The sequence below is a fragment of the Vitis vinifera genome, chromosome 1 (genome assembly GCF_030704535.1).
Source record: "Vitis vinifera cultivar Pinot Noir 40024 chromosome 1, ASM3070453v1".
Classification (NCBI taxonomy): domain Eukaryota; kingdom Viridiplantae; phylum Streptophyta; class Magnoliopsida; order Vitales; family Vitaceae; genus Vitis; species Vitis vinifera.
This window is the reverse complement of record NC_081805.1, coordinates 354,453-381,986: the sequence shown is the minus strand read 5'-3', so window position 1 is coordinate 381,986 and position 27,534 is coordinate 354,453. Positions and strand designations below refer to the sequence as shown.

Sequence of the window (27,534 nt, the reverse complement as noted above, 5' to 3'; positions counted from 1 at the left end):
TCCAATTTACACAAAATGCCGCTCTCATTATTCTTAAGGGTTGAATCAATGACTTCATTGGCTATCAACACTGCATCTAAAATTTGTCTACCTTCCACAAACGCCCCTTGAGCTTTGGAGAACACCTTTCCAACCACTTTTTTTAGCCTATTGGCTAAAACCTTGGCCAGCCACTTGTACAAGCTTCCCACCAAGCTTATAGGCCTATAATCCCCTAAAGCTTCAGCCCCTACTTTTTTTGGGATTAAGACCAAGAATGTAGCATTTAGGCTTTTAACAAATTTGCCATTTTCATAAAATTCCTTAAAGAAGCCCATCACATCAGCCTTTACGAAATCCCAAGCAAAGAGTCAAAATGCCATAGAGAATCCATCTGGCACTGGGGCTTTGTCCCCATTACAGCCCATTAGAGCATCAAATACTTCCTCTTCCGTAAAAGGAGTCTCCAATGCATTAGCATCCAAAGGCTCCAACATCTCAAACTGCAGCCCAGAAACAGAAGGCCTCCATTCCCCCGGGTTAGACAACAATGTCTTAAACGCATTGGCAATCCCTTCCCTAATATCATTCTCCTCCGTAAGCCAAACACCGTTAATCTTAATTCTGTCCACATTGTTCCTCTTCCTGTGTGCATTGGCCATTTTGTGGAAAAAACCGGTATTTCTATCTCCCTCTTTCAGCCACACTTCCCTAGATTTTTGCCTCCACGTGATTTCCTCAAGTAAGACCCATTTCTTATATTCTTCCTTCGCTTCGTTTCTAGCTTCCAGCTCTTCCAATGACAACCTGCTAATTTTCTCCTTTGCATCCCAATACTCCATCTGCTCCAAAGCCGTATTCTTTCTATATTCAACCCTTCCAAAACTGTTTATGTTCCACTCCTTCAACTTAGCCTTCATAAATTTTAGTTTTTCAGCCAAGATAAAACTTGCGGATCCACTGAAGCTGCCTTCCTCCCACCATAGCTTCAATAGATCCTTTACACCTTCCGCTTTCAACCACATATTCTCGAACCTAAACGGGATAGGGCCCCTTCTCAGACCCTCACCGTCCATAAGAATCGGAAAGTGATCGGACATAGGTCTTGGAAGAAGAAACTGTCTCGCATCTCCAAAATGGCTATCCCACTCCTCATTAACCAAAAAACGATCCAACCTTGAAAAGGACTGGTTATCCGTTCCTCCAGTCCAAGTAAAAGGGCCCCCCACCATGGGCAGATCTTTTAACTCCAACTCTTCTATTACTTCTGCGAACCTTCTCATAATTGAGTTCAAGCTTCCTCCTCTGCTGCTCTCATCTGGTCTCATAATGGCATTAAAGTCCCCTGCCACGCACCATGGCCCATTCCAAAACCCCTTAATGGTCCCCAGCTCTTCCCAAAAACTCTCCCTCTTCCTCCTTAAAGTTGGCCCATAAACCCCTGTAAACGTCCATATAAAACCATCCTCGCAACTCTTAAAAGTGCATGAAATGGAAAACAATCCTTTTTGCATGTCAACCAACTCCAACATCCTGTTGTCCCAAATCACCACTATTCCTCCGACTGCACCCCTTGAGTCTACAGCTCCCCAATCAAGGAACCTACCCACTCCTAAGCTCCGTACAATGCCCGTTGACATTTCCTGAATCTTGGTTTCCTGAAGGCAAACCAAGTCCACCCTATTTTTCCTAATTAAGGCTTTGATCACATTCCTTTTGTCGCAATTATTAGCCCCTCTTACATTCCAGGTGAGCATTCGGAGCTTCATTTAGACCTGCTCGTGCTTCCCCCCCCTTCTGCTCCTCCTCCACCTCCAATATAGTTCACCGTCCACTCCAATTTTCTCAATTCTCTTTCGAATATTGGAATGAATTTATTATTATTTTTAATATTTAAACCTCTTATTTCGTGTTTGATTGTAAAAAATTTGAAGTAACATTTAATGAAAAGAAAATAGAGAGAAAAAAAACATAAAATAAAAAAGTGAAGAAAAACAAAAATAACTTTAAAATTAATAAATTATTTTTGTATGTTATTTTAAATTCATTTAATTTATTTAATATATCCATATAAAATTTAGATAATTTAAAAATATATAAGTTTTTTAATTAATTTTAATTTTTTTAAAATAAATTTTATAGGAGAAAAAATAATTATTTTTTGGTAATTTACGAAACCAAACATAAGCTTTTAAGTTCTCAAAATATGTTTTAGTTTGCAATTCCAGTATGAAAGGGACCATTAAAAAACATATATTTATGTTATAAAAAAAATAAAAAGAAAAAGGAAAATAGGTGGATTACCACAATTTCTTCACCCAATTGAAATTTTCAGGTATGCTGTCAGCATCAAGCCTCATTGACTTGGTCACGGACAGAAATGCTTTGCCAAAAATATACATGCTGCTTTGATGAATCGGTTCCGGAATTTTGAACTTTATGATCAATTTCAAAGAAATAGAACCAAAAAATAAATAAACAAAGCGGATTTTGTGACTTTTTCAGCTGGAATTCCAAAAGCACAGCTGTGCCATGATGCACCACCACATGTAAAGAAACATTGAACATTTGTTGAATACAAATCTCCAATGGTTGTTGTAAGTTTAATTTCCATGTTTAGAATTAGTGGGTGTGCCACCGTTGAACATGGCTCTTCTTCAATACTTAGATCATGTCATGTGGGAGAAAATTTGTTAGTCACCTACATATATCATTACATGATTTTCAAACCAAATCAATCTAATAAATTTCCTATAAAAAACTAATTTATTAGTTGTTAGAAATTGCATGATAATATATACATGCAATTTGCCCTTTTTTGTGTCAAATTCATGTCGCTTTCAATCATATTTTCATGCATGCATGGGCCAAGGCCTCACTATGACACCAAGTAAGATATGGTGATACCATTAGTCGGGATACCCATGTGGATCCCATCCAATCTTATTCATAATCTCATTGTTTTATATTTTGAAGTTTGAATATTATCTTATTATTTTATACCTTAATCTTATGTATTTGTAACTTTGTTTAATGGTTTAGATTTTATTAGGGGTGTAAAGTTATTGTCGAATTTTATTTGACAAAATTTTCTTATATCTTTCTCCATATTGTAATTTTCTTCCTTATTTTAAATAGTAAACTAGGTAGGAAAGTTGGATTCCTCTTCTTGGATGTTCTTTCATAGTTTTATCCAAACAAAAACCTTAAAAACTAATATTATTTTTTCTATAAAATGAGCTTTAATAATCTCGTGCAATTGAAGGGATACAAAATCATTGATCCATTAAAAGAATTTCATCTATTACATAGTAAGGGTAAGAAAATATTAATTATATGGCTATTTTTTTTATTTCAATTGAAAAAGATTAACAATTACATTTGAAATTAATCGGTTAGAAGAGATGAAATAATTCACAAATTTATGAATCAAACTTTTCCCATGTTTTTATTTGAAAAGTAGTTTATTTTTAACATAAATACCCTTTACCATTTTGAATTTTTACATTTAGGTTTTAAAAGAAAATTTATTTTCATAAAATAAATAGTTAGAATATTTTTGTGAAAGCGAGACTAAATTTTCAAAATTGGGTTTTGAGTGACACAAGGAAAAGTTTAAACAATTTAACTACTTACCATTTTATTTATTTTTACATTCAATTAATGATGGTATTAATACTTTGTTCACTCTTATACATACGCATTATTAGTAATGCTTCTTAATAATAGAAAACACGAATTTTAATAGTATACTGAATTGAATTGTATGGTTAAAAATTATAGAATGATGATGCTCATTGCTCATACATGATACGCCTATGCCAGATTAAATTTAAATGAATATATATATATATATATTTGTTTTTTTTCTGGATATGTCATATGTGCAGGAAGAGAAAGAGTAGGGAAACTTCAAACAATCCATGGCGAAACTTAGTGGGAAATAATGGTAAGTCCTGTGTTGGAATATATGTCAGCGATTGATCAAATTCCCCAGCAATCAAAATAAGCGAAAGATTCACAGAATCCGGGAAACCACGTGAACTCCGCTCCTTTATAATCTTCCCTATTCCATCTCCTCCACCTCAACGGCTCTGATTATCTTAGCTCCATCCTCGTGGGACCCCATATCAAATCTCTACCATCGCCATAAAGCCTTGGAATCCAAATCCCATCGATTCGCCGAAAGATGAGCCTGTAACCCTGGTTGAGTTTTTTCCCTCACCTGGGGTTCATTCATTAACTGCCTCCCCCCCACCCCCTATTTAACTGCCAGTCCCACACTCTTCTTCTCCTGCGCTTTTCCAGTCATTCTCGATCTCACAGAAATCCTCTCACTTTGAAGGCGGTTTCCGTTGGTCGGAAAACCACTGGTGGGTTGAGAATGTCGTCGGAATACCAGCTTTTGTTTGTACCTGATATCGGTAGGTGGTCTGTTGTGAGTGTTGAGGTAGTTGTGGGTGTTGTGTTGCTCTGTGTTGTTTTTGGCTTCTGGCTCGCTCCGGGTGGGCTGGCATGGGCTCTGGCCAAGTGCAGGGGGCGTTTCGCGATTCCGGGTCCTCCTGGTTTGCCCGTCACCGGGTTGCTTCACGTTTTCTCTGGGTCTGAGGCTCATCGTGTTCTTGCGAAGCTTGCCCGGAGATGGGACGCAGTCGGTTTGATGGCTTTCTCAGTGGGGTTGACTCGGTTTGTGGTATCGAGTGATCCGGAGACAGCCAAGGGGATTCTGAGCAGCTCGGCTTTCGCTGACCGGCCGGTGAAGGAGTCGGCGTATGAGCTTCTGTTCCACAGGGCGATGGGGTTTGCGCCCTACGGGGAATACTGGAGAAACCTGAGGAGAATATCGGCCACCCATTTGTTCAGTCCGAAGAGAATCGCTGCCTTCGAGGGTTTCAGAAGGGACATATGTCTCAAAATGGTGGATGAGATAAGGGGTTTGATGGTTGAGAATGGTGAAGTTGAGGTCAAGAAGGTTCTCCATTTTGGATCTTTGAATAATGTGATGATGACGGTGTTTGGAAGGAGCTATGATTTTGATGAAGGAGGAGTTGGGTTTGAGCTTGAAAAGCTGGTGCGTGAAGGGTATGAGCTTCTGGGTACTTTCAACTGGAGCGACCACTTTCCCCTTCTGGGTTTGTTGGATTTGCAGGGAGTGAGGAAGAGATGCAGACGTTTGGCCTCAAAGGTGAATGTGTTTGTTGGAAAGATCATAGAAGAACACAGAGCGAAAAGGGTGGGTGGACTTTCTGTAAATGGAGTTGAGGACTTTGTCGATGTTTTGCTTGATTTGGAGAAAGAAGACAAACTCACTGACTCTGACATGATTGCTGTTCTCTGGGTATCTTTCATTCCCTTTCACCTTTCTCATGCGGTTCTCTCACTTTTCTCCACTCTAACCGTTTTGGGGTTTCCCACGTCGATCTGTTTGTTTTCCAGGAAATGATTTTCCGAGGAACTGACACAGTAGCAATCCTGCTGGAATGGATCCTTGCCAGAATGGTTCTCCACCCAGAAATCCAATCCAAAGCCCAATCCGAAATCGACGCCATGGTGGGAAACTCCAGACCCGTTTCGGATTCCGACATCCCCAACCTACCCTACGTCCAGTCCATTGTGAAAGAGTCTCTCAGGGTGCACCCACCAGGACCTCTACTCTCCTGGGCACGCCTCGCAACCGACGACGTCCACATCGGAGATACCCTAGTTCCGGCAGGGACAACAGCCATGGTGAACATGTGGGCCATCACCCACGACGAGAAGGTGTGGCCAGAGCCTCTTGAGTTCAAACCAGAGCGCTTCATGGACACTGATATCAGCATCATGGGCTCTGATCTGAGGCTGGCTCCATTCGGGTCTGGCAGGAGGGTCTGTCCAGGGAAATCCATGGGGTTGGCCACAGTTCACCTCTGGTTGGCTCAGCTGCTCCAAAGCTTCAAATGGGTTCCTTCCCATCATAGCGTGGACTTGTCCGAGACACTCAATCTCTCCCTTGAAATGAAGAACCCACTCATCTGCAAGGCAGTGGCTAGGGTTGCTTGACATGCATGCATGTAGTATTGGTGGGAGTTGGTGGCCCTAATAATAAGAATGTAATTATGGGTTCACCAACATATGTCTATTATTTTGTTAGATTACTTACCAGTGGCTTTCCTAGTTAAGTTTAAGTCATATATAGGTGTGCACCAAAGTTTGGTCTATGTATTGTAGAATACTAGTAAACATGCACTACTCTTTTGTAAGATAGTACGTTGGGTTGGGTGGTCAATACATGTATGCATGGACATATAATTTGAGAAACGAGAGTTTTTATATATGTGAATATTGAACTCTACTAATATTGCGAGCAATATTGCTTTGTTTGGTACGTTGGATAATTGACAAAGGACATTCATCCACTCCATTCGTGCCAATGAATCAAGAACAACTCGGTAGAGTTTCATCTTAATCATTATGTTGGTAGGGTTTTATCTTAATCACTATATTAACATTAATTGTTTCAAGCATCATGCGAATTGCATGAGGCATTTCTTCGGCTGATTTGCCAATATGATACACGATCTTGGGAAGCCTTACAAGAACAGTAAATTAAAGGGGGGGATAGAAATTCATTTCCTGAAATTGATTTGTGGTTGGAGATTAGATTCTATGAGATATGAACTACTAGAAGATTTTTCATACATATGATATGGATTCTGTGCATAGCATAACCTAAAATGAATTGGATATGCTTTAAAAAATCCCTTTCATGGAGAGTATATACGCTTTTGGGAGAAACCTATATTTTTCATGTGGTCAATGCAGTTAGGACTTGGCCCATGAGATAGAACAAAGGGAAAGCAAAGATAATTGAGTGCTCAATGGATTTGTGCAGATGTGGTCCTTGCGTGTAAGCTCCTTCTGTTGAGAACATATTCATAAAGTACATATACTCGGGGGAGGTGCTTGACCACTCCAACGACCTCACCCTGAAGAATGAAAAAAAAAATGGTACATGTTTTGAGCTTTAGATCATTATCAAGTAATGATCATAAATCTTCATTCTGACGGAAACTTCTTCTCAATTTTGATTATTTTTAGTTTGAATCACAGAATGGACATATAATCAACATTGTTGCGATTTATCGGGACATAATCAGAGTTCATCACAGTATGCAGGAATCAATTGCAAACATGTTCAAAAGGCCTTGTCTGTGATCACAGTGGTCAATGTGTCTTGTGGGGAATAATGGATTGTAGAGATAGTTGTATATATATATATATTCTGATATCTTGGTCGTACGGTTCATGGAAGATGAATCCTCTCTTCCTTTTGGGTTGAAGGTCATGACCCCATTCAACGGCACTGACCTTGTTCCTTCTTTTGGTCAAAAGCCTCCATGGAACCTCCATTGGCTGCAATCATATATGTATGGCTGTTTTCTAACTTTATTCTCCTTTATATACTTTGTCCATCTTTATTAATCATGGGCACAGCTGATGGAAAATATGGTTTGCCATTAAGAAGGCCTTGTAATGAACTTAATCTCAAGCTTTTACCCGAGTTTATTTGTGTGCATATTCTTGTCTAATGTGTTGGACAATCTTTTCCTGTTGTGGTAACATAATTAAACTAGAAGAAGCAAAGCAACAGATCAGGATAAGAAATTAGAAATGATCATAGCAGCTAGCAAGCTAGAAAAAAAATGATTCAATTCCTTTGTTGTGTAGTTGCTTTGATTCGTCAGTATGGAAATTCCGTTGCTTTGAGTTGCACTCGACACTACAATTCCTTGAGATGATGATGATGATTGAAGAATAAGAACCAAGACTGATATGGCTGTGTTCTTTGTGGGATTCAAATCCTTTTAGCTAGGAGGAATATATGTATGCTGTGCGCTTGTAAAAAGCTTTTCTCCTTTCTTTCCTCTCCTAAAGTAGATGCACTTCGGATTTGAATATCCAAAGCTAACCTTTTCTACAGTAAAACAAATGCAAGTTGCTTGTTTGCCCCTTTATTGATTCTCATCTCCCAATATTCCTTCCAGCAGTGTCTCTTAGCAGTAATCACATGAAATTGATTCATGGTCTATAACTAAATTTCTGGATTTACCAGGCATCATGTTCAGCTATTTTCTCTGTTGTTTCCAGAGTTCCTTGCTGGGGCTAAGCCCCGATCCCTTTCAACTTAAGAAAAGGGTTGTAGCAAGCATCTACATCCACATGAGTGGACCCTGAGGAAGTTAGAAGAAAACTAATTACCTGGTAGGACTGAAGATGTTGTTTGGGTTAATCCTTCATGCAGCTGATCATTATTCTGCTGCCAGGCAGCAAGTTCAATTGATAGAGATTCAAATACTACTATGGTTTAATTCACAAACTTTGGTTACCTGCTGGTGAAGGGTAGTTGATTTGATTCCTTTACAGAAAGAATAATATGTAGAGAGAGGGAGATAATTATATCATGGCATATTTGGGATGATTAAGGGGCTAGGAAGTTACCAGAAAAGGAATAAGCCCTAGGAAAAGAAAAAGTAAGATACGAGCCATATCAGGTATTCCATGACCATTAATTACGTCACTGTTTGGCATACCTAGGGTTTTGTTCATGGTCTCTCTACTCTCTAGGCAGAATATGATCATGGAAAAAGATAAATTTTCTTTTTCATCGCATAAGCAGGAATCATCATTTTTTGTGGAGGACCATAGATTTTTTCTTTGTTCCCATACCATTGAATTGTTTAATAGATATCGTGACATTATATGGTGGGTCTACTGCACTTTGGCAATGATCAGTTCTTTATTGTTGCAGTTTATATAATAATACATTTCCATCTGGTTCCTCAGGAAAAGGACAGAAAATAAGCAAACTTTAGAAATTATAAATTAAGTGCATATAAATGCAGTTCATTATTTTCATTAAATGTTATTAATGTTCTTTGTGGGCATACGGATCAATTAATCTCGCACGCAAAACTGACAGAACTAGCTGGCTAGTACATTTGGAGATCAGTGAATTAATGAACAGTGACTATATGCAGCTGGGAGGTCTTTGTACCCCAGAAGAAACACCATTGACATGTCGACAGCTTGAAGTTGCAGGTCCTCCCTGGTCATGGTACACTAAGTCGATGTTATGGAGCTCGATGTCGGAACATGGAATTCTACTGCTGCAGATGAGGCTCACTGCAACTTTTGTACTTGAAGTGCCCCGGATGTTTCTGAATTTCACATTTTTGATTTCAACTTGTGATTCACCCTGTATAGAGAGAAAGGAAGATGAATGATCAGTAGTTTGAAGTTTGAAGAGCATTGCTGGTGGAGACAAATTGTGGGTTATGTGATGAATTTAGTATACTATACCTCATTGCAAGGAGGGTGGGGACAGTACTCTTGATCGATGTTGATGGGGTTTCGGACATTTTCGACGACAATGTCTTCAAATGTGAAGTCTGATGCAATGTTTCTGGTAGAGGCCGCCCAAGTTTTGATTCTCAGACCGTTATCGCTGCCCTGAAAGGTGCAGTTTCTTACTGTTATTCCCCTGACTTCTTCTTCCCCCTCGTCCTTGCCTAGACTTCCAACACTAATTCCATGGCCAGGCCCACATTGAACGTTTTGAATGTGGATGTCTCTACTGCCTTGTTTCAAGGATATGCAGTCATCTCCGGTTCGTATCTCTGAATTTGTAATTCTGATGTCGTTTGATCTTCCAATATGGATTCCATCAGTGTTGGGGCTCTCAGCAGGGGCCAATATTTTAACGTGGTTGATGCTTATCTTCTGGTTATCATATATATTGAAATGGAACATCTTGCTGTTGATTGATGTTATGTGATCAATCCTGCCATTTGTGACAAATTTGAAAGACAATGACTGTATATATGTATACACATACATACTGCTCAGTACCCTTATAAAAACTGAATCAAAATTGACAGTAAATCAAAGAAATTAATGAGCTGATGATGATGATGATACTCACTGAGGAAAGGGGTTTGCAGTTGTAGTTCTTATGGCAAACGTTATTGTGCCAAACCTTCTCTCCCTGGCCATTAAATGACCCGCCTCCACTGACCCTCAACCCATCAATTTCTTGAAAGGCAATCCAATTATCAGCGTGGATTAAAGCTGGGTCAGTAGGAGCCAACACCTCTCCTGTGTTCAGGAACATGGTTCGACCACTGCATGGACCCTGGAATTTCACAGGGTGCACCATGTAGGTTCCCCTTGGAATCAGTACTACACCGGTTCCTTTCCAATGGCACGCCTCATTCCATGCTCTCCCCAATGCCTTCCAAAAACACAAAAATGACTACGATTCAGCAACAGTATAGATCTAAACATGAAAATTTGAAACAACATTTTTCCATGGTCATCACCTCGCTGTTGTCATAATGTCCATTTGCAATTGCACCATAGTTCATCACATTGAAGACCTTCAGTTGACCTTGAGCATCTCTGACCCAAACAAACAAGATTATCAACAGAAAAATTCTAGTAAAAGTCACTTGCAGACCCATTTCTTATTGTTCCACTTCCTCCACACCTTTTTGCTTTGTTCCAAATATATTATATAGTACATGAGTTGAAACGTAATTGGAAAAGTACCATGTATATGTATGATAACTTTTTCCTTTTTTTCTGTTGGTCATGGTCTAATATTTTGCCTGACATTAAGAATGATTAGATTTTTAAAGGAGTGAAACCATTTTTACGGAGGAATGCGCAATCTCCTCACACCAATTGTTACAACTAATTAGAATATGTGTATGGAAATGATAGAGGAAGAAGCCATGACAGATTTTCGGGAGAAAAATCATGGGGCATGAAAAGAGTAAAAAGTTATGATTTAATTGCAATATATGGAAAAGATAAAATCACGGGTCATTTGTTATGTTTGAGTAGAAGAAAAGAAAAAGATCAATAAAAATTATAAAAATTTTCTTAAGGTAATGTTAGGTTTGTAGAAAACATAAAGAAAAAGAATAGGGAAAAAAAAATTAAAATTATCTATTATTTGGTTACTAATGAAACAAATCCTATTTGTTTGAATTTTTTTGTCAAAGAAAATAAAAATAAGATTTTTTTATAATATTTTTATTTTTATTTTTTGAAAATTTGAGTTCAGAAAATGAAAAAAGAAAAATGAAAGTATCACTTTCAACCTTCTTTTAAAAAAAAGAAAAAAGAAAAGTGAACTATTTCCTAAAAAGTTGAAAATAGATAAGAGAATAAAATTATATAAAATACTATATAAAAGGAATATGAATAATATATATATCTCTCTCATAAGACAATATGTGTATAATATAAAATTTTAATTGTATTTATTTTTCACTTATATTGGTAAATTCAAAAGTAAACATGATTTTCTAAATTCTTTAAAAAAAAAAAACAAATTTCACTTTTTTGAATCATTCACATTTTCAAGAAAGGAAAAAGTAGGAAATAAAAATTAATTTTAGAAAATAAAAATTAGAAAACTTTTTCAAATTAAATGCAACCTTATATTCTTATGAAATCCTCATTTTTAAAACTTTTCCCACCTTTTTTTATCCAACCGAAAACGGGAAGAAAAACTTTGCCATAGATTCAAATATGATAAAATTATTTTTCTTAGTATTTTTTTTTTCCTTTTATTAGTACTTGTCAATAATCAAATGCTATACAAGTCGACCTTTTTTTTATGATGAATCCCAAACTCAATGAGTTAGACCTTTTGATTAAATTTTATGTTTATGCATTTATTTCACTCATCTATCTTGTAGAATTGGTATGGGTTGCCTCCACTAATTAATTGTTAGAAATCTAAACTCTTAAGATAGAATTTAATTCTAGTATCCTAATTTTACAAGCTTGTGGCTAAAATTGCCAACATGATTTTATGTGCTCTTCATCGGTAACGAACTTAGTTTCAATCTAATCAATTTCTATAGTCCCTAATTGTACTTTATCTCAATTTTTATAGGACCTCCATCTCCATTTGTTGGTCTTTTGTGACATAATATTTCAAACCAGTAGTCTTAAGAACATAGCATTTTGGCCCATTGGTCATTGACCACCTTGATTTGATGCCAAATTATAAAAAGACATCTATAGGCTAAAATAGCAAATCATAGAAATATTGCAAAAAAATAACCCGACCACAATTTTAAATCACAAATGAAAACAAAATTGCACTTCAATATTCTTTTTAGTTTTGAATGCGTATTTCAAACCATTAAATCCATAAAAAAAAAAAAAATAAATAAACTTTAAGAAATGAGTAATAACTAATGACCTAAGCATATATCTTGTCATACCCAAAACCTTTCTCTTAAAAGTCCCACACACCTATTACCAAACAACCCCTTAAATCTCTAATTATTTATTTCCTAAATTTAACAACTCTCACATCAAGCTTGTTTGTCTGTTTCCTCTTATGGACCCTTACTCAAAATCTTACTATTACGAGAGATGATAAAATTGGAGTAAAGTTTCCCTTTTATAATTAATAAGGGGTGGTGCTTCAAGTTTCTTAGTTGAAAATACGATGATAGAGAAGGAAGAATAATCGGAGATGATTCATTATGATTTGAGTAATATTGACTTGGCTATGACAATGAAGGGCGATATATGAATTGTGATTTTAAATAATAACTCTAATGGTGGTCATGACAACAATTGATCGATTCGACTATGATATCATTGTTTTGAACAAGTCAATGTTAACTTATTTAGACACATTTCATTAAATTGGTTTGAATCAACTATTCTTTCATACATATGATTTGTAAGATAACGATTTAATGAATTTCTAATTTATGAATTTTATATAATTCAAAATTTTGATATTGCCCATGGGTATGGATTTCACTTTATTCAATAAAAAATTTAATTACTTTTAACTGCAAAATAAAATCCCACAAGAATATAAATTATCATAGCATTCTTGGTCAAGGAGAATTTTGGTAAAGAAACATTTTTCATTAAAGATAAATTTATTTGCAACGAAAAGGAAATTGCTACTAAATAAGAACATATTGAATAAATATAATAATAATATTTTACATTTTAATTTGATCTTTTGAATTTTATATTCTCATGGATTATAAACTTTATGACTATAGATGCAATGTAAGCCGGTTAACTCTAGCTCAACTCAAACCTAACTTGAAACCTTAACCCAACCTAAGACTCAAACCTAACCTGGAAGCTCAACCCAACCTAGGGTTCGAGTTGGATTGAGGTTCATCAAACCAAGCTAAATTCATTATTATAATAAATAAAAATTGCATAATTTTTTTTTTTTTAAAATTACCTATTTGACTTTAGCTAGTTGAAAACCAGTCCTACCCTAGGGAATTTGAGCTTGGGTTGAAAATTTTGGATCCAAATTGAGGTTGGGCTTGAGCCCATGCGCTTAGAAAAACACAACAGTACAATCCACGGTCCATAACCAAGATTGTACAGCCCGTTACTTATATGGGCCGACCCATTTTCTTTTATTGGCCCAGAATATAGCCCATCTAAGATCGACTCGTTTTCATCGGCTCCAAGCCTCCACCAATGGCTGAGCACCAACGTCCGTCTCGATGGATCCATCGCTCACCCCCTCTCGCCGGACCAGGCCGGCTGTGCCCAAATCCGACATATACTCCACCTTCGTCGTCCACGACGACGAAGACGACGACGAAACCGCGTTCCAGGAAAAATATTCCCGCCGGAGAACGAAATCCCAAGAGAAAGAAGATATCTATGCAACAATGGTCTACAAGGACGATCCTAACGATGACGACGACGATGATTCATCTCTTCCTCCGCTTCTCAAGCGCCTTCCCAAGGACTTCGATGCTGCACATGACTACTACGACGAGGACTCCACCGGCACCGGAGATTTCGGAACCATGATAGTCAAGACCAGTCGCGATCGCTTGTCTCCGTCGATATTGTCTCCTTCGATACTGTCTCCGGCGAAGCCTCGTGGTTCGCCCTACTTGGAGCGGAGCACCGGGAAGAGGACGGACGATGAAGACAACTACTCGACTTTCGTGGTGAGATCTACGTTGGGGACTCGTGAGAGTGGGACTGTTGTTCGGAGGGGCAGCGGCGGTGCTAGTGCATCGTCGACAATGAGTAGGGCGGTGGCGAGTATGCAGGCGTCGGGAGAGTTAGGGTTCAGAAAGCATAGAAAGGGAAGCGGCTCTTCTCAAGGGGACGAAGCCCGATTTCAGGCAAGCAAGATTTCGACCAGCTCGATTCCAGAAAGCATGACAAGGGAAGATCCTTCGACTAAGTACGAATTGCTCAATGAACTAGGTAAATTTGCGATTTTATTTTTTAAATTTTCGGTTCTATGTTTAAGTTTGTGAGAATTCGATTAAAATTGCTGTCATCTCAGCGGTGAGTAGCCGATTTTTAGCTCTGTTTTATGAAAAATTGCCAAAATTGTGTCGTTTAACTGATTAACTTTAGCCTTGTGTATAGTTACGTGATTGAGAAGTGAGTTTGGTCTTTGAGGATTGCAGGGAAAGGTTCATATGGGGCTGTTTACAAAGCTCGGGACATTAGAACGTCAGAGCTGGTTGCCATTAAAGTTATTTCATTATGTGAGGGGGTGTGTTTGCTTTATCCTTCCTACTTAATTTCTTTATGTAATTGATTGAGGTGGGTGAGCTATTGAAAGTGAATTGTGGTGTTATTTGTGTTCAGGAAGAAGGATATGAAGAAATACGTGGTGAAATTGAGATGTTGCAGCAATGTAGTCATCCAAATGTTGTCCGCTACCTTGGAAGTTACCAAGGAGAAGAGTACCTTTGGGTAGGAGCTATGGATTTTATTGCTTACTTGTACCCTAGATGCCAAGGATTCAATGCTTTTAGAAGTGTGATTTTAATTATTTTAATTTTTGACGTGTTTAGAGCTTATGATAATATTATGCTGTGATTGCTATGAAAAAATCCATCTTTTGGCAGATAGTAATGGAGTACTGTGGGGGTGGAAGTGTTGCTGACTTGATGAATACCACTGAGGAGCCCTTGGATGAGTATCAAATAGCATATATTTGCAGGGAAGCATTGAAGGTACAATGCCATTTGATTGGTTATGTTCGAAAAAAAGAAAAATTTGTTCCAGATATGCTTGATAAATCACTTGCTTAATGAAAATTATATCAGGGTATGTGGGTGAGAAATCAAGTAAGAAAATCTTTGCACTATATTTTTGTGTAAGAAAGGATTGCTTGACTTCTCTGCTTGAATTCCCTTTTTTGGAGACACAGAAACATTAGCCAACTTGCATAACCAATATGGCTGGTTTCTCCACCCACAAATTGTTTTGAACCAAGGTTCATGGCAGGCCCCTCTCTCTTTACCAATTAGTCCCCTACGATTTTGGCATCAATTGGGAAGGGTTATGGAAGGTTGAGAGCTGATTAAACTCTAATCTAGGTGGATCATGCTCTGATTGAAAGAGCTGATCCCAAGTTGTTTTGACAAGGCTTGTTGATCTTGATTGAATTTCTGTTCTGGTATGTTGTGCCTGCCCCTCTGCTGTGGCCCACCCCCACCCTTACCCCAAGACACACACATGCACACTCACCCAACATTTTGATGAGGATAATTCTTTAGATCCTATAAATTATATCATAATGCTTGGATGCCTATTTTATATTCTGCAGGGTCTATCTTATTTGCACTCAATTTTCAAAGTTCATAGAGATATTAAGGGCGGTAATATCCTGCTGACTGAGCAAGGAGAGGTCAAGTTGGGTGAGTGCAGTTCACCATTTATTTCTATAGCAAATTAAAGAAGCATTGCTTTTTATGGAAAGCATGAGGTGAAATCCTAGTTGATGGGTGAATCCAACTGTTCTTTTGAGCTGATGATGTTGACAAGATAATGTCTTACCATATTTTCGGTTATAATGGTCTGATTCATTGAAACTTCTTTTAGTGTATTTGTAGTCGACTGATCACTTTGAAATACTTTTGCACCTTAGTCTCTTTGTAATATTTATACACTATGTTTTGACTGAAAGTAAAAGGAAAAACACAAATCTACAGCCTTACTTGTGATTTGTGCTTAAGTCTCTTTAGTTGAAATGAAAGAAATAAATGAATAAGATAAAAGAAAAGAAAGAAGACCACTGATAGCCTTGAAGATTTCAATTTCAATTTATTGTTTTAACTTCATTGCTGTTTGAATTCTAGATCAATACATAGATTTTCTTCCACTTCTTGGATGAAATATTAAGAGTGAGACCAAGGAGACATGAAAGTTTTACCAGTATTTCATCATGGAAAAGCTTTCTAATAAAGTGGACATCATCATTATTGAGACTGGAAAAGATTAAACAAGCACATGCATTTTTTTTGATAAGCACATGGTATATATATAAGCTATAGAAAGAGCAACAACGAAGAATATTATGTACACAGGGAGTATGCAAAGAGCGCCAAGAGGGAGTTGAGGTGAAGTGTAAAATCTACTCAATAATTGTTGTTGCCATTATGGAGAGGAACCAAGTCGCTTAGATATGCATTATGATCCAAATTCACCCTGTGGACCAAAACAATTCATAATTTGGTTACTTAGAGGATTGATTTCTACCCCTAGAGCTTACAGGTACATTTGCCCATAGCTCCATGCATGACACACTGTTATAGAGGAGATATGTTAAGACTAACAAGTACAACTTGTAACATTACTATTCGGAAATCGAGTTGATGCCTTCTGAATTAATTTATGTGATTCATGCTATACATCCTGAGTAGGGATGCTTGTCGGGTTTAATATATTCATATTTTTGCTTGCTTATAACAAGAGAAAAGAATAATGGTGAACTTCCCTACTTGAGGCTCAGTGGAGGGGATTTTTTTTTTTCACAGGATTAAGTGGACATATGGTAAGGCTGTACAGGTTGCTAAGAAGCAATTGAAGAAACTTGTGAAGATGCTGATGGAAGGAACTGTTTTTTTCTCTTTCTAAATGGATGTTGGAAAATAACTGTTCATATAAAATCTCAATGTATTTATTTGTTATTGCAAACATCAATTTATACATCAAAATCAAAACATATTAACATAAAAGGAGTTCAAGAAAAAGGCCCTACCAAAAGTGTGCCAATACTGAATGATAGTAATATAAAAAGGTAGATACTTGAGGAGGGAATGACTTCCTTGTTTTTTTTTTTTTTTTTTTTTTTGTAGATAAAAGGCTGTATATTAAACGAAAAGAGGAAGTACAAAAAACAGTGCCCTCAAAGTATACAGGGAGTATACAAAAGCAGCCCAAAGACTCAAACCAAAGGGGAAGGGATAGAAACACATCACCTCCCCTTACTGAGAGCCTAACCAATCAAAAAAACTTACAAGAGAAAAATGGCTCAAAACTATAGACACCCTAACCCAAGACCAAAGATTACATATAAAAGAATATTTCAGTCTTTCCCTTCTTTATTTTCCATCTCTTTGTCTAAGGATGCTTGGGTGTCAGATGTTTGGAACCCCGAAGGTGATGGGATTGGTTGGACCTCTCTTTTCTCTAGGGCGTTTAATGATTGGAAGATTGAGTTGGTGGAGCGTTTTATGCTTAAGATCCAAGCCTTTAGGGTGCAAAGGGAGGAGGAAGATAGAGTGTTTTGGACAACTTCAAAGTGTGGTGCTTTCTCAGTAAAGTCTCTTTATGCTATGTTGGAGCTCGGAGATTTTCCTTTGTTCCCTAGTGGTAGTATTTGGAGGGCGAGTGTGCCTCCTAAGTTGACTTTCTTTGCTTGGGAGGCTTCTTGGGGTAAAGTCTTAACTTTGGAGCAACTTCAAAGGAGGGGGTATTCATTGGCAAACAAGTGTTTTCTATGTCTCTCTGAAGTAGAGACGGTGGATCACCTTTTACTTCATTGTGTAAAGACGTGGGTTCTATGAAATCTTCTTTTCTCCCTATTTGGTGTGGCGTGGATTCTCTCGTGTTCAGTGAAGGAAACTCTTCTTGGGTGACATGGGACGTTTGTGGGGAAAGCTCATAGAAAGGCTTGGCAAATGGCCCCCTAAGGCAATGACTTTCTTATCATGTTCAAATTAGTGTAAACTCATGGATACTTCTGATGTGCCCATATATGATGTGTTGTGGACACTGATATTTATTGGATGTGGCTTGATATTTGTTGGATAGAAGCCACATGCATCTTGAATTCAAAAGTATTTTTTCAGAAATTGGATGTGTTTTAGAACTCTTAGGTTAGAACCTGGTACACTTAGGATTTGGCAGGGTTTATACAGCATATTTGATGAAAAGAGAAGTACAGAAAATAGGTTATATTCCACAAAATGCTATAAATTATGAACACGATACACAGATTTTTTATTTAATTGTCTGCATCCATGCTGTATAGTAGCTTTAGCTGTCTGATTCTCAATACAATGATATTACTTTTTTGGTTTTTTTATTTATTTTACAATATGAAGTTGGCGTTTATCCATAGTTGATGTTATGTTTTTGATAACATGAGCAGGTGATTTTGGGGTTGCAGCGCAGCTTACAAGGACCATGTCAAAGCGTAACACGGTACCAAAATTTTTTTCGTTTAGTTTTTTGTTGGGTAGAATTCTCATCTTTCAGCACTTAATCTATTGTAAGCATTCAAATGTTATAAAATGTTCTGCTTCTTTGCAGTTGTGTGTTGCTGTGTGAATCTATGTTCACAAATGCTGAACTTTGCTAATTATTTATTTGTGTTCAACATCCAGAGGTTCTTTTTGGTAATATCTTAATTTATTTGCAGTTCATTGGCACTCCTCATTGGATGGCTCCAGAAGTTATTCAGGAGAGTCGTTATGATGGAAAGGTATTCTATTCAAATGGCCAGCGTGGATTTGATTTTCTTTTGAGTTTCTCCTCTCAGTTCTTGACAGAATAGAAAGGCATGATCTATAGACTCTGCATAGATGTAGAAGTATAATTAATGTGTTTTAAATAACTGGATGCATAATATTGATGTTAAGTTTTATTTGTTCATGAACCTTCAAACTACTATTTTCCTTGGACCACTTGGAAAGGATATTAATGATTTTCTTTTCTTTTCTTTTCTTTCTTTGATATATTCCTTGGACTTTTTTCAATAAAGCAACAACTAGCTGCTCAGAGGGAAATGGGTGCTAGAAATCATGTGAAAAACGAAACAGAAACTGCTTTGTCTTGCAGGGCATGAATATCATCTTTGAAGTGAATTGGAAGCTGGAATTCAGGTATTCTTGAAGAGAGATAGGTCCCATTAATAATCCTGACAATATTTAGGCACTGTTATATTTTAAAAAATAGCAGCCATGACACTACCTTGTTTCATGGGTCTAAGATTTTCTTTATTTTTATTTTTTGGAAGTTAGATTCTGTTCTCCAAAAAGGTTGCGGCATTTAGAGTACACAATGAAAAATTGTGTCATAAGGGCTCTATCGCAGCTTCTATTTTCTTTGTTTTGCATTGCATGGGTCCTTTGTTATATGGTCAAAAAGACTCTCCTAAGTTGGCACAACTTGTTTGTGGGAAGAAAATGGAAGAAAGGTTGGAGAGCCAAGCAATTTGGAAGAAAGGGAATCAAAGGGTGTTTAGGAGTAAGGACTAGATAGTTCAAGCATTAAAACACACTTTTCTTAGCAATCTTAGGTCGTGAGTTAGTTTGTATACAGAAGAAGCCTCAATGTCTTTAATTGATTTTGTAGATTGCGTGGGCTCTAGCTGAGAGAGGGAGTTGTGTTTTTTTGATCTCTTTTTATTATTATGGCAATGCCTTTTGGCTCCTTTTGCATGTACTTCCTTATCTATAATTTATAATATTTTCTTTTGCTTACTTTGATTTCTTTTAATAGGCAAATAAGGTATATAGGTACACAGGAAATGAACCAGGAGCACTGAAAAACCAGAATAACTAGGGAAATGACAATGGGCAGAAGGCAATGGAAAAATCCCTATTGATGCTGTCAATGATGTACAAAAGAAACAAATTTCCATCCCATAGAGAGCTCCTTGACCAAGCATATAAAGATTTGAGAGGATGCACTTTCAGAACCAAGTCTGAGTGCTCCTAACCTTCAAAAATCCTTCAATTGCACTATTTTCAACTATACCAGAATCACAGAAGGGCCATCATCCAAACACTCTTCTTACCCTTGTCCCTTGCCAACATAGCTGCCTTGCAGACTAACCAAGATACACAAACATGTGTAAAAAATGATAAGCTGTGTGTATTCAGGGCTAAACACAACCTATGTGGCAGGGCAACAAGATAAACCATGTTGGTGGGGTTGACACGGCAAGTTTGCAGTAAGGAAGAGAAGAAAGCTGTGAGGACAGCGCTGATTTGTATTATTTGGGTGGGACGAATGTGATAAAAGAATGTTCGAGGGACTTGAAGCATTAGTATGGAACCTGAAGGAAATTATTTTGCAATCCCATATTTTCATTGAAGATATGGGGTGTTTGAGTTGTAGGCTTGTAGTTTCCTCTATGATTTCTCTTCTTTTTTTTTTTGTTTTTTTTTTTTTTTTTGTTGTTGTTTTGTGTGCATGCACATGTGTGTGTGTGTGTGCGGAGAGAGAGAGAGAGGGTGCTAAGGAAATTATTTTGCAGTCCCATATTTTCATTGAAGATATGAGAGCTTCAAATTGTAGGCTTGTAGTTTCCTTTTTGTGATTTGTCTCTTGTTGGTTTTTGTTGTTGTTGTGTTGTGTTGTGTTGTTTGCACGTGTATAGAGAGAGTGAGAGAGCAAGGGCACTAATATGCATCTCAAGCCTATGAACCCATTGTGAAATAGTTTTTTTTTTTTTTTTTTGATAAATATCATGAATATATTAAAGGGCAAAGGCCACCAAGCATACAGGACGTATACAAATCTGACTCAAAACGAGAGCACAAAAAACAAGCACCCTTACCCTCCCTTAAGTGGCCGCTAGCCACTCCAAAGAGTGAAGAGGACTCCTCTCCAATATACACCCTAGCCCAACTCCACAAGGTACAAACAAAAGAATTTTTGAGTTTCTATATATTTAACACCCCTCCCTTGAAAGTTAACCTATTCCTTTCCTTCCATACCGTCCAAAAAATACACAACGGGATAGAATTTCAAATTTTTTTCCTCTTTTTCCCCACAAAGGGGCCCCTCCAACTGAATAACGCCTCCTTCACCAACTCTGGGAACACCCACTGAACCCCCACAAGGGCAAAAATAATTTCCCATAAGGCCCTTACCATTATACAATGTAAAAGAATGTGATTTACACTCTCCTCTTCACAACCACACAAAAAACATCGGTTAGGAAACTGCTAGCCCCGTTTTTGAAGCCTATCCAGGGTGAGAATCTTCCCCCACGCGGCTTCCCAAGCAAAAAAAGCCGCTTTGGTTGGGACCTTGTCCACCCAAACGCCTCTATACGGAAAGTTGTAAGCATTGATAACAACCAGCCCGTTGTAGGCATCCTTCACCCCATACTTCCCATGGCCCCCCCCCCTTTCCAAAGCACCACGTCCTCCTCTGAAGATAGCTTGAAGTCCCTGAGCATAATAAGCAATCCTCTAATCAAGTCCAGCTCCCAATCATTAAAGTCTCTATGAAATATAAGATTCCAACCTCCTGAACCACTGCTATGATCCCACATCTCATTAACCGTTGCATTCCTGTTGACCGCCATCTCATAAAGCTGGGGAAAAGAATGGGACAACCTCTCATTCCCACACCACTGGTCAGACCAGAATTTTACTTTAGTCCCTTTCCCTGCCTTAAACTTTGTATTCTCCCAACACCACTTAGCTTCCTTCATAATCTCCTTCCAAACCCCCACTCCATAAGTACCACGGGCTTCTTTAGTTCTCCACCCAAACTCTTCCTGACCATATTTCACCTCAATCATTAACCTCCAGAGATTATTCTTTTCAACGGCAAATCTCCAAACCCATTTACCCAACAAAGCTTTGTTCAGGGAGTCAATCTTCCGAATGCCAAGGCCACCCTTCTCCCTTCGAGTGCACACCACCTCCCAATTAATTAAATGGACCTTCCTCTCCAAGCTGCCCCCTCCCCAAAGAAAGTCTCTTTGTAGTTTTTCGAGTCTCTTTACAACACTCTTCGGCATTCGAAAAAGGGACATATTGTAAATAGGAAGGCTGACCATAGTACACTTGATTAAGGTGATACGCCCTCCCTTTGAAATATAATGTCTTTTCCACTGGGCTAATCTCTTTCTCATTCTCTCTTCCACCCCATCCCATTGTGAAATAGTTGAGGAAAGCTAGTTTACATTCATGAGGAAAATGTGTTCAATGAAAAATAGAAGTTTGGAGGGAGGGAGTGAGAGCAATGCATCTCAAATTTGTGAACCAATTGAGCAAAATTGGTTTACATTCAAAAGAAAATGTGTTGAATGAAAAATAGACATTTGGAGGGAGGTAGCATGAGAGAGAGAGAGAGATAGTGTTGAACTATGGAATGTCAATTCAAACACTAATCATATGAACTATTGAAACTCATGCCTTAGATAGTCTTCATGCAATAAAGTTGGAGGAACCATTTTTAAAGAAAGAGGTGTTCAATGCCTTGTCAAATCTGAATGGGGATAAAGATCTAGGTTCGGATGGTTTCTCAATGGCTTTTTGGCAGTGTTGTTGGGACTTTGTCAAGGAAGAGGTGATGGGATTCTTTAGGGAATTTCATGAACAGTGCAGATTCCTATAGAGCCTCAATCCAACGCTTCTAGTTTTGGTGCCAAAAAAAAAGGGAGGGTTGAAGACCTTAAAGACTTTAAGCCTATAAGTTTGGTGGGTAGCCTCTATAATTTTTCGGCTTAGGTGTTGGTTAATAGGTTTAAAAATGTGATGAGCAAAGTGGTCTTCAAATTTTAGAATGCCTTTGTGGAGGGTAGCCAAATGCTTGATGTTGTGCTTATAGCTAACGAAACAATTGATTTGATGCTAAAAAGTAACAATTTTGGGTTGCTATGTAAGCTTGATATTGAGAAGGCGTATGACCATGTTAATTGGGACTTTTTTTTTGCGGTCTTGAACAAAACTGGATTTAAGCAGAGGTGGATCAGTTGGATTTGTTGGTGCATTTCTTCTCCAAAATTCTTAGTTATTGTGAATGGTAACCTTTTTAGGTTTTTCATAGCTTCAAGAGATTAAGACAAGGGGACCCGCTTTCACCGTACTTGTTTGTGTTAGCCATGGAAGCACTCAATTGCCTTCTTGGGAGAGTTAGGGAGGGTGGTTTTTTGTCTGGTTTCAAAATGAATGGTAGGGTTGGAGAGGGTATGAAGGTTTCTCATTTGTTGTTTACGGATGACATTTTGGTGTTTTGTGAGGCATCTCTTGCTCAAATGACTTATTTAAGTTGGCTACTTATGTGGTTTAAGGCCATTTTGGGTTTGAAAATTAACCTAATCAAGAGTGACTTCATTCTGGTTGGGAGGTGGAGAACTTAGAGGAGTTGACCTTTGAGTTTGGTTGCAAAGTGGGTGTTCTTCTGACCTTTTATTTGAGCCTTCCTCTAGGTGCTCCTCATAATTCTTTGGCTACTTGGGATGGGGTGGAACAAAGATTTCGTAAAAGATTGACAATGTGGAAACAACAACATATTTCCAGAGGGGGAAGACTAACATTGATTAGGAATATCTTATCTAGTTTGCCAATCTACTTTATGTCTCTAATTTGGATGTCAAAGGTAGTGAGTTTGAGGTTGGAACAAATTCAAAGAGATTTTATTTGGGAAAGAGGGATCTTAAAGAGAAAACCTCATTTAGTAAAATGAGTTACTGTTTGTTCAGATAGGAGGAAAGGGAGCTTAGGAGTTAGGTGTCTTTCTTTGCTTAATAAGACCCTCATGTGCTAGTGGAATTGACGCTTCGTGACAGAAAGGGAGGTTTTCTAGAGACAAATTATGAGTGGTAAATATGGAGAAGCTAAAGAGAGTGGTGTTCTAGGAAGTGAGTGATGGTTATGGTGTTGGGTTATGGAAGGCCATAAGAAAATTGTGAGTGGTAGTTAATTGTAGAATATCCTTCTTTGTGGACAATGACAGAAGAGTAAAGTTTTGCAAGGATTAATGATGTGGTGACATGCCTTTAAGTGTGTTTTTTCCCTCCTTATTTGCCTTAACTAGTTGAAAGAAGGTTTAGGCGACAGACTTGTGTAATGGAAGACGTGGTGTTTGGACTCTTAGATTGTCTAGGCGTCTAGATGATTGGGAGATTGAGATTATGGAGCGATTCTTGGAAAGGCTTCAAAATAAGGTAGTAGTTGAGGGAAGGGAGGATAAGGTGTATTGGTTGGAGACAAAGAGTGGTACTTTCTTTGTTAAGTCCTTTTACTCTAGCCTAGAGGTTAGGAGATCAATGCTGTTCTTGGTAGGTATTGTGTGGAATGTATGGGTTCCACGTAAGATGAGCTTTTTCGCTTAGGAGGCAACTTGAGGAAAAGCTCTAACTCTTGATCAATTACAACGGAGAGGTTGGTCAATACGTGTTTTCTATTCACACTCATGAGGAGTCAATTTACCACATCCTCTTCCATTGTAGCAAGGCGAGGATGTTATGGTAGCTTTTGATCTCTTTTTTCGGTGTTTTATTTGTAGTTCCCTCCTTAGTTAGGGAGGTTCTGCTAGGTTGGCATGACTCTTTTGTTAATAGGAAGTGAAAAAAAGGTTTGGAGAACAACTCCTTTATGTCTTTTTTTTTGGATAATTTGGAAGGAGAGAAATGGAAGATCATTTGAGAACACAAAGCTCTTTCATCAAAGATTGAAAGTCTTAGGCTTGGTTTGGGGGGCATGTTGATGTTGCCCTTTCCTTTGGCTTGTCGGAAGGTGCTTTTTGTCTACTCTATGTGTACTTTGATGCGCCTCTTTCAAGCGCTTTTAATTTAACCACTTTTTTTACTATCAAAAAAAAAAAAAAAAGAGAAAGATTGAAAGTCTTGTTTCTGTGTAACTTGTTTTCTTGGACTAAATTGTTTATAGGAGAAAGCTTGATGTCTTTATTTGATTTCATTGATTGGTTGCGTTTGGTTTGAGGGAAGGGGTACTTTTTTGTTTTCCCCTTCCTTTTTGGTGGCCGTTGTATACATCGTGTTACTTTTGTGCACCCCTTTTTGATGCTTTTCAATACTATTTTTATTTATCTATAAAAAAACACTAATCATATGGGATATGAATTTAAAAATATCCTTCCTGACCTGATAAGACTTCAAAACTATCCTTCACAGGTATATGTTAGATATTAGAAATCGATCTTTTATGCATTTCAACCACTATTTTTAATGTTGAAAGAAATATAAGGTATGTGATTGAAAGGAGTACAGGGATCTGGTAGCTTATTTTCGCTAAGATAATAACATTAAATTCACTTGGAGGCACTGTTATTTAATAAGAGTACACTGAACATCATGCTCTCATGCAAAAATTTTAGGTCACATGATTAGTTAATTGTGGTTTTGATTTTTCTTTTTGGTTGAATTCTTTTTCCAGGTGGATGTGTGGGCTCTTGGTGTGTCTGCAATTGAGATGGCAGAGGTTTGTTTTTTGATTGTATATTGTTCTAGCATTTCCAAGTAAACCTGCATAGCTTGGCCATGTTTTTTCAACACTTATTGTCAGCAACTTGCATGAAAATGGTTTTTCTTTGTTGTATTTTTGCTTGTAGTTAGCCAGTTGATTTTGAGTCAAATCAGTCCTCTTAATGCCAGTTGGAAATGAACTGGAGTCTGCAGCTGGTTGGTAACGTGGGATAAATGAAATTGTAAAAGAAAATTGTGCTGTTAGGTTAACACTAACATTCATAGGCCTCTCTGCTTTTGCAGTAATTTTTCAAAACTAATCTGTTTGGTAAAGTAAATAAAAAATGATTATTAAAAAATTTTACCCACATTGGGAGTGGTTTTAAGAAGTAAATAAAAGGTAATTTTTTAAGAGGTAATTTACAATAAAAAGGGTTAATTTCATTTACCTCCCTTGAGGTTTTGGTTAAATACACCTAGCCCCCATCGGTTTGAAATTTCATCAAATACCTTCACTATCATTCTTATTTCTAATTTTCACTCACCTCCCCTCTCACTCAAAATAAGGAAGGTCTTTGATGAAATTTCAAACCTATGCGGGTTAGATGTATTTAGCCAAAACCTCAGGAGAGGTGAATGAAATTAACCATAATAAAAAATCGATTAATATAAATATATTTACTTGTTCATTAGAATAAAAAATAAGAATATTCTTAAAAAAATAAATAAAGTATTAAGAATTGCTTTTAAATAATAAAATGATTTCTTTAGTTAATGTTTTTTTTTTTGATAGGTAGATAAACGTCAATTTTTATATTAAAATAAAGGAAATTGTTTAAATTTTTAGCAGCCCTATTTTGGTCATTACACATAATTGGGAGTTTAATAATCTAGTTTACCAAATACTTAAATGTTATTTTTGAAACCCATAGTGCTTCAAAAACCATAATTTATGAAACACTAGACTGCCTTTTGTCACAATTGATTTTTCTTTCCACATAGTTAAAAAACGATTTCTCTAAAAGCTGCAGCAATACCCAATTAGCCCACAAACTAATATATCTTAAGTCAAATAGTCTTTGCATCAATTTCTAAAGTACTGTTTTTCATTGATGGACAGTTCTAACATTTCTGTGTGTACATCAGATTTTTCTTTGCTGAACAACGTTTCCCAATTTCTAATTTTCTTTCCTGCTAAAAGGGGGAAAATCTTAATATTTCTTGGTTTTATTGTTTTCAGGGGCTTCCTCCAAGATCAGCCGTGCATCCAATGAGGGTTAGTGCTTGATCTTTAAGCATTTTAACTTTTGTTTTAGTTAGCAATGCACTCTAATTTATATGTGCTTCATATTATGGTCCATAATTTTAACTGTATTTTTGTCTAATTGGAACTTGGTTTTCTTAGTAATGATGGATTAGTGTCCAAATGTTAGTCAGATGAAGATATGATAAATAAACTGTAGGATGTTGTCGAAGTGAAGTAGTGGACATTTGGCAGAAATGTCAATAGGTGAAGTAACGTATCTTATTTGGTGTCTGAAAGGGCATTCTATAACGAGATACATTGCCATGTCTAGAAAAATATGGATGACGTCCCTTCACTAATCTGCAATGAGTTCCACCTAGACATAGAAATTGGTTAAGATTATGGATATGCGATAATTTCCCATTATGTGTGTTTTTCGTTTCTGTTTGATACCAGCAGTTTTATTTTGTTAAATTTCTTGGATCTGTCATCTTTGTCCTTTGTTTATTACATTTTTCAAGATTTAGTCCTTTCTATTCTGAATTTTTAGGCATTGGTCACCCCATCTAGGACACTATGTCTGAATGCTTAGGTTCAAATCCAACAACCATAAGATTAGGGACATGGGCATGACAGATGGTGTTAGCTTCTTAGCTGCAACAGCTTGAGGATCTGGATGACCAAAGATCAAGTCCTAAATAAGTCAGTTGGAAATGGGGATGGTCTCCTATAAGTGTTGCAGACTAGATTCATGGTGGTAGGTTTTGTGAAAACATCTTGATTCTCTTGTGACAAAGGATAATTTTGGTACCTTATGGTC

The 27,534-nt window shown here is 37.3% G+C and overlaps 4 protein-coding genes across 5 annotated transcripts in view; 2 read left to right on the top strand and 2 right to left on the bottom strand.

The window, feature by feature from the left end:
• Window positions 1-350: 350 nt before the first annotated feature.
• On the bottom strand, window positions 351-1,619 carry LOC104879402 (uncharacterized). The gene has a single exon (XM_010652106.1). The coding sequence runs from the start codon at window positions 1,617-1,619 to the stop codon at window positions 351-353; it is 1,269 nt and encodes a 422-aa protein (XP_010650408.1).
• Window positions 1,620-3,959: 2,340 nt separating this feature from the next.
• On the top strand, window positions 3,960-6,298 carry LOC100249034 (cytochrome P450 78A5). The gene is made up of 2 exons (XM_002273793.4): window positions 3,960-5,317; window positions 5,416-6,298. Exons 1-2 carry the CDS (start codon window positions 4,364-4,366, stop codon window positions 6,016-6,018), a joined length of 1,557 nt encoding a protein of 518 aa, XP_002273829.1. The 5' UTR covers window positions 3,960-4,363; the 3' UTR covers window positions 6,019-6,298.
• Window positions 6,299-8,986: 2,688 nt separating this feature from the next.
• Window positions 8,987-10,478, bottom strand: LOC100254136 (exopolygalacturonase). Its single transcript, XM_002273765.1, has 4 exons — window positions 10,338-10,478; window positions 9,941-10,249; window positions 9,319-9,831; window positions 8,987-9,214 (listed from the first exon to the last, which is right to left on the bottom strand). The coding sequence occupies exons 1-4, from the start codon at window positions 10,476-10,478 to the stop codon at window positions 8,987-8,989; spliced, it is 1,191 nt and encodes a 396-aa protein (XP_002273801.1).
• A 3,012-nt stretch (window positions 10,479-13,490) lies between these two features.
• The window catches only part of LOC100267868 (serine/threonine-protein kinase 1), a 31,215-nt gene continuing 17,171 nt past the window's right edge, over window positions 13,491-27,534 (top strand). For both annotated transcript variants that reach the window (XM_002264836.5, XM_010651598.3), the window contains exons 1-9: window positions 13,491-14,256; window positions 14,466-14,554; window positions 14,650-14,757; window positions 14,913-15,020; window positions 15,617-15,707; window positions 18,446-18,498; window positions 18,716-18,778; window positions 25,440-25,484; window positions 26,709-26,744. In XM_002264836.5, the coding sequence (XP_002264872.1) occupies window positions 13,533-14,256; window positions 14,466-14,554; window positions 14,650-14,757; window positions 14,913-15,020; window positions 15,617-15,707; window positions 18,446-18,498; window positions 18,716-18,778; window positions 25,440-25,484; window positions 26,709-26,744 (1,317 nt within the window). In that variant the 5' untranslated portion in view covers window positions 13,491-13,532. The remainder of the gene's footprint in view (window positions 14,257-14,465; window positions 14,555-14,649; window positions 14,758-14,912; window positions 15,021-15,616; window positions 15,708-18,445; window positions 18,499-18,715; window positions 18,779-25,439; window positions 25,485-26,708; window positions 26,745-27,534) is intronic.